The 12,568-nt window shown below is 34.8% G+C and overlaps 1 protein-coding gene and 3 non-coding genes across 4 annotated transcripts in view; 1 reads left to right on the forward strand and 3 right to left on the reverse strand.

The window, feature by feature from the left end:
• Positions 1–7,595: 7,595 nt before the first annotated feature.
• On the reverse strand, positions 7,596–7,677 carry Trnas-aga. Its single transcript has one exon. It is a non-coding gene; the product is annotated as a tRNA-Ser (tRNA).
• A 1,172-nt stretch (positions 7,678–8,849) lies between these two features.
• Trnas-aga lies at positions 8,850–8,931 on the reverse strand. Its single transcript has one exon. It is a non-coding gene; the product is annotated as a tRNA-Ser (tRNA).
• A 645-nt stretch (positions 8,932–9,576) lies between these two features.
• Trnat-agu lies at positions 9,577–9,650 on the forward strand. Its single transcript has one exon. It is a non-coding gene; the product is annotated as a tRNA-Thr (tRNA).
• A 1,042-nt stretch (positions 9,651–10,692) lies between these two features.
• Positions 10,693–12,568, reverse strand: part of LOC106111950 (tyrosine-protein kinase Dnt) — a 38,217-nt gene continuing 36,341 nt past the window's right edge. Inside the window, exons 4-6 of the mRNA XM_013294160.1 lie at positions 12,231–12,544; positions 11,847–12,143; positions 10,693–11,681 (exon numbers count right to left, since the gene is read on the reverse strand). Of these exons, the coding sequence (XP_013149614.1) occupies positions 11,570–11,681; positions 11,847–12,143; positions 12,231–12,544 (723 nt within the window). The 3' untranslated portion in view covers positions 10,693–11,569. The remainder of the gene's footprint in view (positions 11,682–11,846; positions 12,144–12,230; positions 12,545–12,568) is intronic.

The following is a 12,568-nucleotide window of genomic DNA, read 5'->3' on the forward strand; positions in this document are numbered from 1 at the left end:
CAAATCCGATAGCTTTTGTTTCCGATTTGCTTAATGTTCGCTGACCTTGATCGGAAGGGAAAGGACAATGAAAGGGATAACGGTACAGCGGTAGACAACAAAGTATCAAAGTTACAGTTAACATTCAAGTTATTTTTATTTTAAGAAACGTAAAATAAAACGACAATCATCCGTTGATAGTTATTTTATATTTTCTAAGACATTCCAAACATTTTGTTGTACTGTCTTCACAAACTGCACTTGCGAAGAATTACAAATACTTGGCATTTTCTTGTTCAATGCAATCCTGTAGCACGGGCCTGTGTCAACAATACAGGCTCGTTACACCTCCTTATTCCAGATTTACGACCGCGCACTAGACCAACAATGCTGGTCGTTATCGCACGTAAATATACAAAACAATACACATTTTATTTCGCACTACAGCGCCCACTGCAAACATTTTAAATTACGACACGCTTGGTTTGCGGGGGCAGATATGTGCACAATTTACACGACTAGAACGACCATACTACACGCCTGAATGTAAGATAAATAAATCCTTACAAATATATGACTCTTACAATTTCAGTATTATCGTTTCCTAAAAATCTGGTGACACTGGCCGCTATAAATGGCCAGGCAAGAAAAAAAAATGTGCCTATTTAAACTTCGCCATCTTGGTTCCATTGGTCGCGGTTCGTGGCAGTAGTTGGTACTGTCGTTATCTAACGTTAACTATCGTTAATTCTACCCTTATAATTTTCTAACGATAGTTAATGTCAACAGTTGGCATTTTAGCAAAGACATATCTATGTAAAAATTTACAGATCAGTGACTGTAAGTACGGGGTAAATAAAAATAAATTCTCAGTACTTACAAAGTATCAAATCGACTTTTCAATTAAAACTATCCGAAATGATCGTTTGTTGGGGACATTACAAATAGTTAGGGAAAATGTCAATTGCTATTATAAATTGTCAAAAGGTCAACAGGGAGATTAACGACAGATATTGCGGTGTCATCGACCGATGTGTGGTGGGCTGGTCGGTAAGCTGGTCCTCAATGAGCCAGGAGTAATGAGCCGCTATTAGTTTAATCACTTCGTGCGTCTGTCGCCACTCGCCACCTAGATATTGCTCTAGGGATGTTCCGACACTTTTAATCGACAAATCACACGATAGATTTGGGTGTGAACATGTTTTGATGAATAACCAGTTAGATGAAGTATGGAAATTTCAGGTTTAATAATGTTTTAATTAAGTAAGGTTTTTAAATAAAAAAAAATCTGATCTGATCTGATGAAATAAATTACTTCGAAGTAGCAGGAAATAAATAGGCAATTTTGTCACTTTAAAACACTATTTGTCTAATTGTAGTTAAGGACAAAATCATAATTTAAAAATGTATTCATAACCAAACAAGAAATGTGTTTTCAATATCGTTAATTTATCGATAGTATAGAATCCCACCACTGTTACCTCACGTTTGGCTATTGTTCGCAGAGAGAAAGAAACGCCATTATGTCCCCGCACTAACTCTCTTGTTGAGAGCTACATACATAAGTAATTAGCAGTGGGTTTTACGAATGCAACCTCTTTGTTTCCATTATCTCCTGGTAGTCTTCAAGTCACGAAGTATCCAAGAGATTTAACAATGCTTCTTGCGTAAGACCACTAAAGCTTTTGTTATTCGTAAGGGAAAGCTATTACTTTTTAGCTATTAATTATTTTTTTTAATGAATCCAAACATAGAACAGAGAAAAAAAGAGATCAACCATCTATAAAAAAGGTAAAAAGAAGTTGTAATTCTTGGACATAGTCCCAAAAATATGGCCACAAAACCGCAAAAGACACACAAAACGAAGAAATTTAATAGTATTAAATTTTTACCCAAAAACTAAGTACAAAAGAAACATGATAACTAATCATTTAGTAAAAAAAGAACGTTCTGAATCGTAATGGATTTTCCGTAAAGTTATTAAATAACACGCAAAATAATAAACAACATCTACAAAACACGTTTTCGGTTGCCTTAAGGTAATTCAGTAACATGATTTCGTATTCGAGACGTGTCGCCAATATCGAGCGGGCAACTGACGCCGAGATAAGCCCCCGTCTTCCGGACCAGCTTATCTCACACTTCCACTGAATATAGACAGATAATTGTCAGAATAACCTACTTTGCATTTCGGCTTACTGAGCTTGAATGTGTTCTGGTTTGCATAGATTGCTGATAGTCGACTGCCGTGACGAGAATTATTCTAATAAAATGAGATAAGTCTAGGTTTGACATAATCTTGTAATTAGGGGGTTTGAATTAATTAAAACATAACCAAACTCTGCTATGATATAAAAAGTTTTCAAAGAGATTCTCAACACAGTAACCTACTTATTTTGGAAGTATGAGTGTGCTTGTGAAATGAAAAATACCTACATCTGGTGCTTGTACAAAATTATATTTAATTTCAGTATTAAAAGTACACGAGATATAAATTTTCAAATTTGCAACGTTTCCGCAGCGAGTGATCCCTGAACAGAAAGGGGTGGAGGTGGCCGTGCCGGGGCAGCGTCGGGCCAGAGCAACAAATTACATTTAATTTAGAATCTCATCGTTGTCGATAAGCGGTGCTTGTTTAATTTACGCGTAATTTCAACCCTCGGGGTGTTTTATGAAAATTTGTGTAAATAATTCAAACGGGAGGACCGCCATTTACTTGCAAATTAAGCAAATTTAATATGACATTAGATAAATATCACTTAAGATAATTTGCGGTGGAATTTACATAACTAAAGGGTAATCAGTCTTCTATCCTACGTGTTATACTATGTTGATTTGACTTAACGAGTGTAATGTCATTTTCTTAAAATACAGCGTGGCGTACCGACAGTAAATTAAAATTTATATAGAAACAAAAAAACTGTCACAAAAACATATTTTAAAACATAGTTATGTTAGCAGTTAAGACAGTAGCATACGTTTATGTTATTTAATAAATAAATTTCTTTGTCCAACACAATCAAGTAAAAGACGTGGGACTTTTTAACTCGAAAACAAACAAGTCGCAATTTAAATTCATTTTATTTGCGGCCAGACATGCGGTCGCTAAATTAGAATCAGGGCCTGATTCAATCAACGCTGATTGCCCGCATACTGAACAACAATAAAAAAGTCTTGTTTACACTTCTGCTATGTTATTTTAACTTTTAAATTATTTAATCAAAACAATACTTTTTTTTATAATAATAGGTGTGAACACCGAGGTGGTCAACGACGCCCATGGACATCCGTACAGATGCGTTGCCGGCCTTTGAGGAAATGACGGGCTCGCTTTTTGAAGGACCCTAAGTCGTATTGGTTTGGAAATACCGCCGAGGACTGACCATTCCATAACGCGGATGTTCAGGATAGAACTTCTGTATATTACCATCATATCGTTTTCAAAAGTCCAGAGAAATCCTTAATTTATCTGTTAAAGTTTTTCTTTACTGGATAATACAACTTGAAAAAATAGCATATAATATTATAAACAAGTTATGTTGCTATTATTTCAGTTATAAAAAATATATTTCACTTCCTCCCCTAATAATTCAGACCTTTTCACGCCCTTTACACGAAAAGATGGCGTAATACGAAATGGGATAAATAAATCGAGGTGTCAGCTTACCGAAGCCTTTCAAGGTCCGCAAAATTTGTGCTCGCAATATCAACTGAACCCAATGCCCCAACCAATTTCCATAGGCTTAGCGGAACAAAGCCATAAAAAGGTGTCGCTCCAAAATGTAACAATTTGTCATACTTTACATTGTATTCATTCACTTATTTAAAAAATATTAATTTATTGGTCCAGTAAACTTAATTGAATTTTCTATGCTTGAAAAATAATTCTTTACAGTTTAGTCTGGCGTAGTTTTTAAAATCTGTATCGTGGTTTATGGTTTAAATGTAAAAATCATCTGCAAATACTTACCTCCACTCGTGAACTTTTACAATGATTATCAAAGTATATTGTCACACTCGCGTTCGCCTGTGATTGCGTCCGTGTGGAATTAAAAAACAAAAGTAAATAGTCTATGTGTTCTTCCAGATTGACTTCTACATCTGTGCCAAATTTTATTAAGATTCGTTTAGCAGTTTAGTCTACAAACTCTGAAAAATATCCATCCATCTTAACTTTCGCATTTAGAATATGAGTAGTAAGATTAGATTAGTGAGGTTAACTTTGTAAAACCATACAAGAACGATACAACGCCTATTAATCATTTGTGTTCTAATTTTTTGTAAAGGTTGGTATGGGTTTAAAATAGAACAGTGACGTCACGATTTAAATAAGAAAAATATAAAAACAAAGGTGTGTCGTATCATGTGTGACGGGCGTCGACAAGCGCGCAGGGACCGGGGAATGCTCAGTGCTCACTCATCGCCTCATTAACCCAAATGCAAGCCGAAACCGCAGTCCCAGTACTATTTTTACTGTTTTGATTTTCTTTCCCGGCTTTTTTTTATGAAATTTTTAACCATGACGTATCGTATTTATAATTTACTTTTATGAAATAAGAGTTTTCAAAAAAGTTTTGTTTACAATTTCGCATGGGCGTTGATAACCAACTCTGTGTTCCGGCCGCTCGTGTCCTCTTTTTTTTTTTTAAAAGAAACTAAACTTTACTAATTTCTAAATTTTGAGCTCTTCCATTCTGAACAGAACAGTTTTGAAGACAAGATTTTTATCAATAATTACTCTTGAAAGAAGGGAAAAATATCTTAAATTGGAGATGGTAATAGAAGCTGAAAGGCCACTTTACTTAACCTAGTAAAAGGAAATAAAGTGCTATCGCCTCGGTCGCCGCTCCGCAAACACGGTGTAAGAAGAGACGCCTTTTGAGGCTTCCTTTACCTAGCGCTTAATGAAAATCAGTCATATTCAACACATAAAAAAGCTTTTATATAGTCATATTGACTATATGTTATTTATCAATACTAGCTGTTGCTCGCGACTTCGTCCAAGTGTAATTAAAAAAAAAGTAAAAGTACAGCCTGTATATCGTATACGGTAACGTAGTGTTTAAAAATGAAACAATTTTTGAAATCGGGCCAGTAGTGTTTGAGTGATTTAATTAATACATAAAAAAATAAAAAATACAAATCTTTACTCTCTATAACATTGGTATATATATAGATATATCAAAACAAAAATAAATCTAATTCAAATTTTCACCTAAATTATTAGGAGTTTTTGAATTTAATTAAGTAGAAAGAAAACTACAGCTAATTAAATGTATGAGAAATAGACGAACGATTTTTATTATTTTTATTTATATGCGTTCTACGAATCTTTCTGACACGTAGAATATCCAACTTTTTTACCCAGCTATCTTCAAAACAAGTTTAAAATGAGAACAGAATGACATTGCTAATATCGTTAAGGAAGATATTTCAGCAAACGATAAGCAAATGGATGAAAACGTTCACAGAGAAGATGAACAATTACTTTCTGCAAAGCGCTGAATCAGGTTATTTTTCAAGTAATTGACATCTCAGATTTGCAATCGTGCAAATTGAAAACAGAATTCAGGAGAAGCTATTCGTTCACGCTTTAAGACAAAATGAAGGCATTTGTATTAAAAAAATACAGATTTACGTAGTTATACAGAAAAAAAGTAGAGTAAATACTGTCACTGTTTAATAAGAATTCATTTTGACGAGTTACATTTATAACGAGACAAAAAATGAAGAAATCAAAATAGATAGCAGAGGACACGTTGCTCCCGGTGCATAATTTGAAAGTGCAATCGATCGTCGCCTCATCGATGGGAAATTGACATGGAAATTATGAATCTCTCCAATTATATAGACTGTTAAATAAATTGATTAAAATTGTGGATGATTGATTGCGGGTCGGCACCTGACGGCACCTGGTGCCGGCACCATCCATCACCGAAGCCGTCGCCTCCCGATTACAAATTCACATACACTCACCAGCTAACGAAGTGACGCCGCATTTACAAGCCTAATGATTTTCGTGCTCGCGAAAATACGCTGATAAAATGTGGACAAGCATTTCCAACTTAAGGGCCTGTCCCACCAAATTGTAAATTGTCTGATAACAATCGAACGTGTAAAATATTTGATGGAAATATCGGATTTTCTTCTCTTATCTAGTAGTAGTAGTAGTAGGAGTAGCGGCTACAGTTTCCGCAACTCCACGGCTAGCGCGTATTTTCCCTTATTTAACAGTGATGTCATTTTTAAGCTATCAGAGCCTCTATCATCCAGTGGTGGGACAGGCCCGTAACATTCTAAATATAACCTACGTTCTGAAATTATTAAAAATTGACAACAATGAGAACTTGATGCCTGGTCCACACTTGGCCAGTACAGTTAAATAGAAGCGCAGACCAGGCTCACTTGCAACAGTCAGTGTTCTCATCCAATTGAATGCCTGCTGAGTTGGTGAGCGCTACTGTCCAACTTTGTCTCATAACAATCGATGCATGGAGTAAGTATATTTTGTTTTTCACGACCGTTATAATAAACATGAGAAAAGTGTCCCTAAAAATATCTGAAGGTTAAAAAGGATTATCTAGCAAATAATCGTGATGTTTCCGAGTTGTGATGACTTGTAGAATAGCGTTGGCGGGCGCTGGCGGCAATCTATCATTGTGCCGACGACAGATTAAATAATATCCGTCTTCCCTCATCTGCCGAAATTCATTCACTGAAATTGAGTGAATTTTAATATGAATCGCTCGTTTCCACCCGCCCCGCAGTTATTGTTTTTTCATTTGCTAATTTTCAATACTTTTCAATACTAAGAATGTAATTTAAAAAGCATTTAATCATGAAATAAATGTTATACTTATAGTATTTTATTGAAGATTTACAATATTAAATTGCCATTACATTAGTTGTCATTTAATAAGCAACAAATGTGAATAACAAAATGCTTTATTATTTCATTCTAAGTAAACAACATACATTTCATGGGATCCTTGGCTCCTGCACAATGTTCCCTGTGCTTCCACCAATTCCTTGCCTCTTTGTGTCAATCAATAAATAAGTGCCTAACAAAACTTAGAAAAATGTTACAATTAGCTAGTTGACATGACAACATGACAGGATCTTTCCTGTAAATGCAGCACCTCTTCTAAATGGTAGACGTGCTTATTCGATGTCTCGTTTTTTCCAAGAATTATTTTTTTTTCTTCGTTTCCCGTTCCACCCGGAAAAGAAACAAATTAAAATCCAACCACACGTGAGCCGGGATAAAAGCGAATATCTTTGATCCCCAACCATTTATTTTATCTAAGACATCGAACATTCCGCTATATAAATGTATAGCAACCGCGTATTCTGTAGGGTACGTACGTATATACGTCCTGTCAAATACCCGAGGGACCTTGGATTTCCCTCAATTTTCCATTAAACCTAATGTAATCTACGCAGGAGCTTTGGGATACGATAAAGATTCCTCGGAGAATCCTGCTCGGTAAAATTCTATTAAAAACAAATGAAATGCCGATTTTGTGTAATTAAACCGTAATTTGTACAGGCACTGATATTTTTAGCCAGAAAAATCAGAAACAAAAATTTCATGGCACCACCAAAAAAAAAAAATTCGCAGTCGGTAGGATTCGAACCTACGCTCCCAGAGGGAATCTGATTTCTAGTCAGACGCCTTAACCGCTCGGCCACGACTGCTGTGATGTGCTAGTCGAATTTATCAATCTTAAATCATAAACATCAGTTTATCAAAAAATCATAATCCCTACAGAAGGTTGAATGTTTTCGTAAAAAGAAACAATGTATTTATGATAATTGCACATGACGTCATCTACGTGGCATTTATTATAATCATAATACGGACAGTAACAATAAAATTGTCACCAACTAAAATTAAGAAATCCAATAAATCCTTAGACTGTTATTCTCTTGCGAGCATTATTCACCCTCTTGCCTTATCTGGACATAGACATCAGTAATTACTGCCCTTGTAGAACATTACAGAAGCGGCATTAGACTTGATACGTTCCCCTATTTCCCTTCGCATGAACCACTCTTCAAAGTTATGTGCGTTATCACGATCAAGAAATATTAAGCCAGTAAAATCTGCTTCTACTGCTGTTGATTAAATACATAGACATTCTTATCAGATATAACAATAATGATAAATACATAACTTACTCTTTATATCCAACATATAGTGACATGTTTAAACAAAAAATGGAACTGCCGTAATCTTCCTAATGAATATTATAAATGCGAAAGTTTAGATGGATGGAAGACCACATAGGGTGCATGCTTTAGTTTTTTAATTCTACGCGGATGGAATCGCGTGCGAAAGCTAATACTAAAATATATTCTTGTCTTTATCTTTTCAAGTACAAAAGAGCAGTAACGATATGTTTCATACAACTATTTCGACAGTGGAATCATACCATAACATTAACACTCACAAATTTCAAATAAATAATTTAATTAACATGAAAAAGTTTGAATTATAAATCGAGACGAACATGCAAAACAGACATCGTATCGTAGATCGCACCCCAGTTTAAAGGAAACACGACACAGACTATAAACTTGGTATAATTACCTATTTGATCAGCTGTAATAATTTTTGTTTAAGTATAATTAATTAAAAAGATAGGGAATTAATATGTTAATAACATCCACACGAGTCTCGAAAATTTTACTTAACTCATTAAAGTTTGGAGACTATAGTCATTCTTATGTACACTCAATAATCATGGTGGCACAAAAAATCCCTCTAAAATAAGTACAGCCTAACTATATTTTGTACAATTGCGATTCAGCGTTATTTTTATAAGGTTGTTGTGTATTTATTTTGTAAAAAAAGTTATAAAAAAATTCGCAGTCGGTAGGATTCGAACCTACGCTCCCAGAGGGAATCTGATTTCTAGTCAGACGCCTTAACCGCTCGGCCACGACTGCCATGTATTCAAATCTTAAATTATTTTCTTTGAAAATAATGACAATACTAATAAACTTGCATTCATTAAAATATTTTTATTTTTATAATTTTCGTTATAGAAATCGCCAAAGTCGCCTTCCTGTGACAATTATAACATTTTTACACTAATAACAAGCAATACGCAGTACTATAGAGAGGGCTGAGTCTCAAAAGGCGCGGATTGTTATAGAATAAATTGAAGGGACAATTTACTTTTAAAAATAGTTCATTACATAATTTTATTATGCAATTGCCTGATAATTATGTAACATTCAATGTAATATGTACTGATAGTTATTAATTAATGCTGAAGTCGGCTTTGATAAATATTAAAATGATTGACGTTAATTGATTGATGCAGCGCCTTATCAGCGAAATATTCAGGTTGATAGCACTCGTAACAATGTTCTTTGTTCATTTACAATATCAGTGTTTGAATGTACTGCAAATTACGTCACAATCTTGCCTAAGTTAAATATTGTAGTCTTTAAATACAATATATTTTAGATAATTAAAAATGGAAAGTTAAATAAGATTTTAATCTAGGTAAAACTAGATTTCGTAAAATTTATGTGTTAATCGTTACGAGTAGAGTATAGTTGATATTTTCGTAGCATTAGACGTGAGGCGCCGTGGCTTAGTTGGTTAAAGCGCCTGTCTAGTAAACAGGAGATCACGAGTTCGAATCTCGTCGGGGCCTATGAGAAGTGTAACTTCATTTTTGTATTTTTTTTTGTTTTGCATTTTTTTTGTTTTTGAATATATGAATAAAAATTTTTGAATTTATTGAAATAAAGTGTTGAAATTACTAGTGGGTTTCATTCATGTTTTAACACTTTTTTAGTCCAAATGACATTTTTATTGTTTTTCTAAGGGTGGTAAATAAAATCAAAAGAAATTGTATTCACTCGTATATTGACATTTTTAAGAATAAAATTATTTACAAATTTACAAGCTTCATTTACAAATTTGATTTATCACTATTTTATTCATTTCTCAATAGTAATAAAATGCATTTGTACAAAAAATAATACAAGGATTAAATGTACAAAGATATAAAAGTTTCTAGAACTATCCGATGTGTTTTACAAATTGTTCACATTTTGTAAAATAAACATATAATTGCCCACTTCGATATTATTTCTTTCTTTGAAACGGAAACAATGGTGGATATGTTAATAAGATTATCGACAGACGAAACAGCTGTATACAAAAACTTTCGTCTCTTTCATTCCCCGTGTAAGAAAGAGACAACAAATGATTTGTAAAGATACTTTAGAAAACTGTATAACAATCACGTACAAATGTAATTTGTTAATCTGATTATAAAACAATATTTTACATAATATTTTCCAGAAACATCTAAAAAATTCTAATATAATGTAGTCGGTTCTTAAGTGTCGTAACGCGTGCCAAGATGGAAACGCCCGTATTTTTATTTAAAATCTGAATAATTGATGTTATTTTGGAATTCTCACGCTACCAAAGCGTTCTTAAAATAAACGGAAATATAAAAAAATCTAAAGTGGTTACATATAGCTTTTATAATATTTAATTCGAAAGATCAAACGACGAAAGTAATCCTTCATTTACGTGACGAATTAATAAAAACTTTTCTACTTTAAAGTAAAAGTTCTACTAAAAAGATTAATCTTTTTTAAACGATCTTTCGTATATGTAATAAAATTTAACGTTAATTTTTACTAATGGCAAGAGATATAGTAATAAAATTTAATTAATTCACTTTATTGGAACATTACAAATATTATGATCGAAGATTAAAGTATCGATCAATGATCTAGGTAATTAATATTCTATTTACATAAATTAAACGAAACTACTCCAGTCTTAATGAAAACATCTGTTCAATTACAAACACCAATAAACATCTAAAACTTTCATAAAATCTGAGGCACATTCAATATACGTACATGTCTATCAATATTTACAAATAATCTTTATAACTAATATGGCAGTATTGAGGTTTCGAATAACGTTACAATATTCAAAGGCGACTGTCTTCATATCCTATTTTATCTTCCTTACGAATTACGAGTTACAACACGTAAAAAGGCGGTTATGACAACTTTCACTGCTTTAAAATATTAAAAACGAATAATTATTTCATTATGTCATCTATGTTGTCAATGCAGTTTTAAAACCTTTTGTGTAGCGTAATACAGCCCTGTTTAAGTAAGTGCAATGACCTTAGTTGGTACTTTTAAAGTGCGAAATAATTTTAACTTGATCGTATTTATTTAGTCTGGTTACAGAGTGGTGTTGCCAGTATAATATTAAAATTCGCACGCTCTGTGCACATGTTATAAATTTACAGAGCTCGTAAAAGGTCCTTTATTTGTTCACAACACACTGCGCAACGAAACTACAACGTTGAAAAGGTGAATAAAATAGGCAGTACGACAGTCGCTTAATAAAACATCTATAATTTACATAATACACATTTATATAAAAATCAGTCTATTTATGGTCACCGCTCACTTCGCACACACTTTTCACAATAGTTTTAATTCACTAAAGGTAACTGTTCTATGCAAAAGCATACGCCTTTTTAGTACTCGCTTCCAATTAGTCTTTGGGTCATATTTCTGTAGCACAGAGTTACACGAATCGTGTCAGTTGCGTGTGGAAGTCGCGCAAGAAGGTCTGCAGCTGCGGCAGCGTGGGCCGGTCGTCGGGCGACATGGCCCAGCAGTACGCCATTACAGCAAACCTAAGGACAAAAAGTATAGATTACTAAAATTATAGGGATATCCACTTTAATTGCTTAAACCTACCTCTCTCTCTCTCATTCTCTCTGTCTGTCTGTCTCTCTCTTGTTGTCTTTAGTCCCCAAAACGGGGGTCCTTAAACCTACGTATAAAATAAATTTACTTACAATTCATCTGGACAGTTAGCTGGTTGCTGCAATCGGTAGCCGTCTCTCAGATAGGCTGCTACCTCGAAGGGGTCGACCTCCGCGTAGGGCTGGTGCGCGAGCGTGGTAAGCTCCCAAAGTAGCACGCCCAGCGCCCACACGTCCGCCGCTGGGCTGAACTGTCTTCGCGACAGTGATTCTAGTGCCAGCCACTTAATGGGCCTATTCTCGTTGTCACCCAGGCAGTGGTAGTCGGCGGGGAAAAGGTCCCGCGACAACGCGTTATCTGCGATCATCACTCGGAGGTTTTCATCTACACTGTTGGTGAAAAGTAAATAAGTTAGTATTGAAACCTGTTAAATAAATAACTAAATGACTGGTTAATTTTTATATTATGGAACTTACATGCAATTTCTGGCGGCTATGTCTTTATGCAGCACGTGCTGGGAATGAAGGTAGGCTAAGCCGTCCAGGGCATGAAGCGCCATGCGCACCACGTGCTGCGTAGTGAGCGGCGGCGGCGGCGGCGCCCCACCCGCGCCCCCTACGCCCACCCCTCGGCACGCCAATAGAAATTGCTTAAGATTCCGCCATCCGCTGTTCCAAGGGTACAGCAGGAACGGAGCCGTCTGGTCTTCAATGCTCACTCCAAGAACTGAGAGCACTTTCTCGTGGTGTAATCCGTAAAGCATGCAGCCTTCTTGAAGTAGCAACGATACCTGTAAAGAAATTGCTGTTTTAGA

The sequence above is a fragment of the Papilio polytes genome, unplaced genomic scaffold (genome assembly GCF_000836215.1).
Source record: "Papilio polytes unplaced genomic scaffold, Ppol_1.0 DF824146.1, whole genome shotgun sequence".
NCBI classification, from domain to species: Eukaryota; Metazoa; Arthropoda; class Insecta; order Lepidoptera; family Papilionidae; genus Papilio; species Papilio polytes.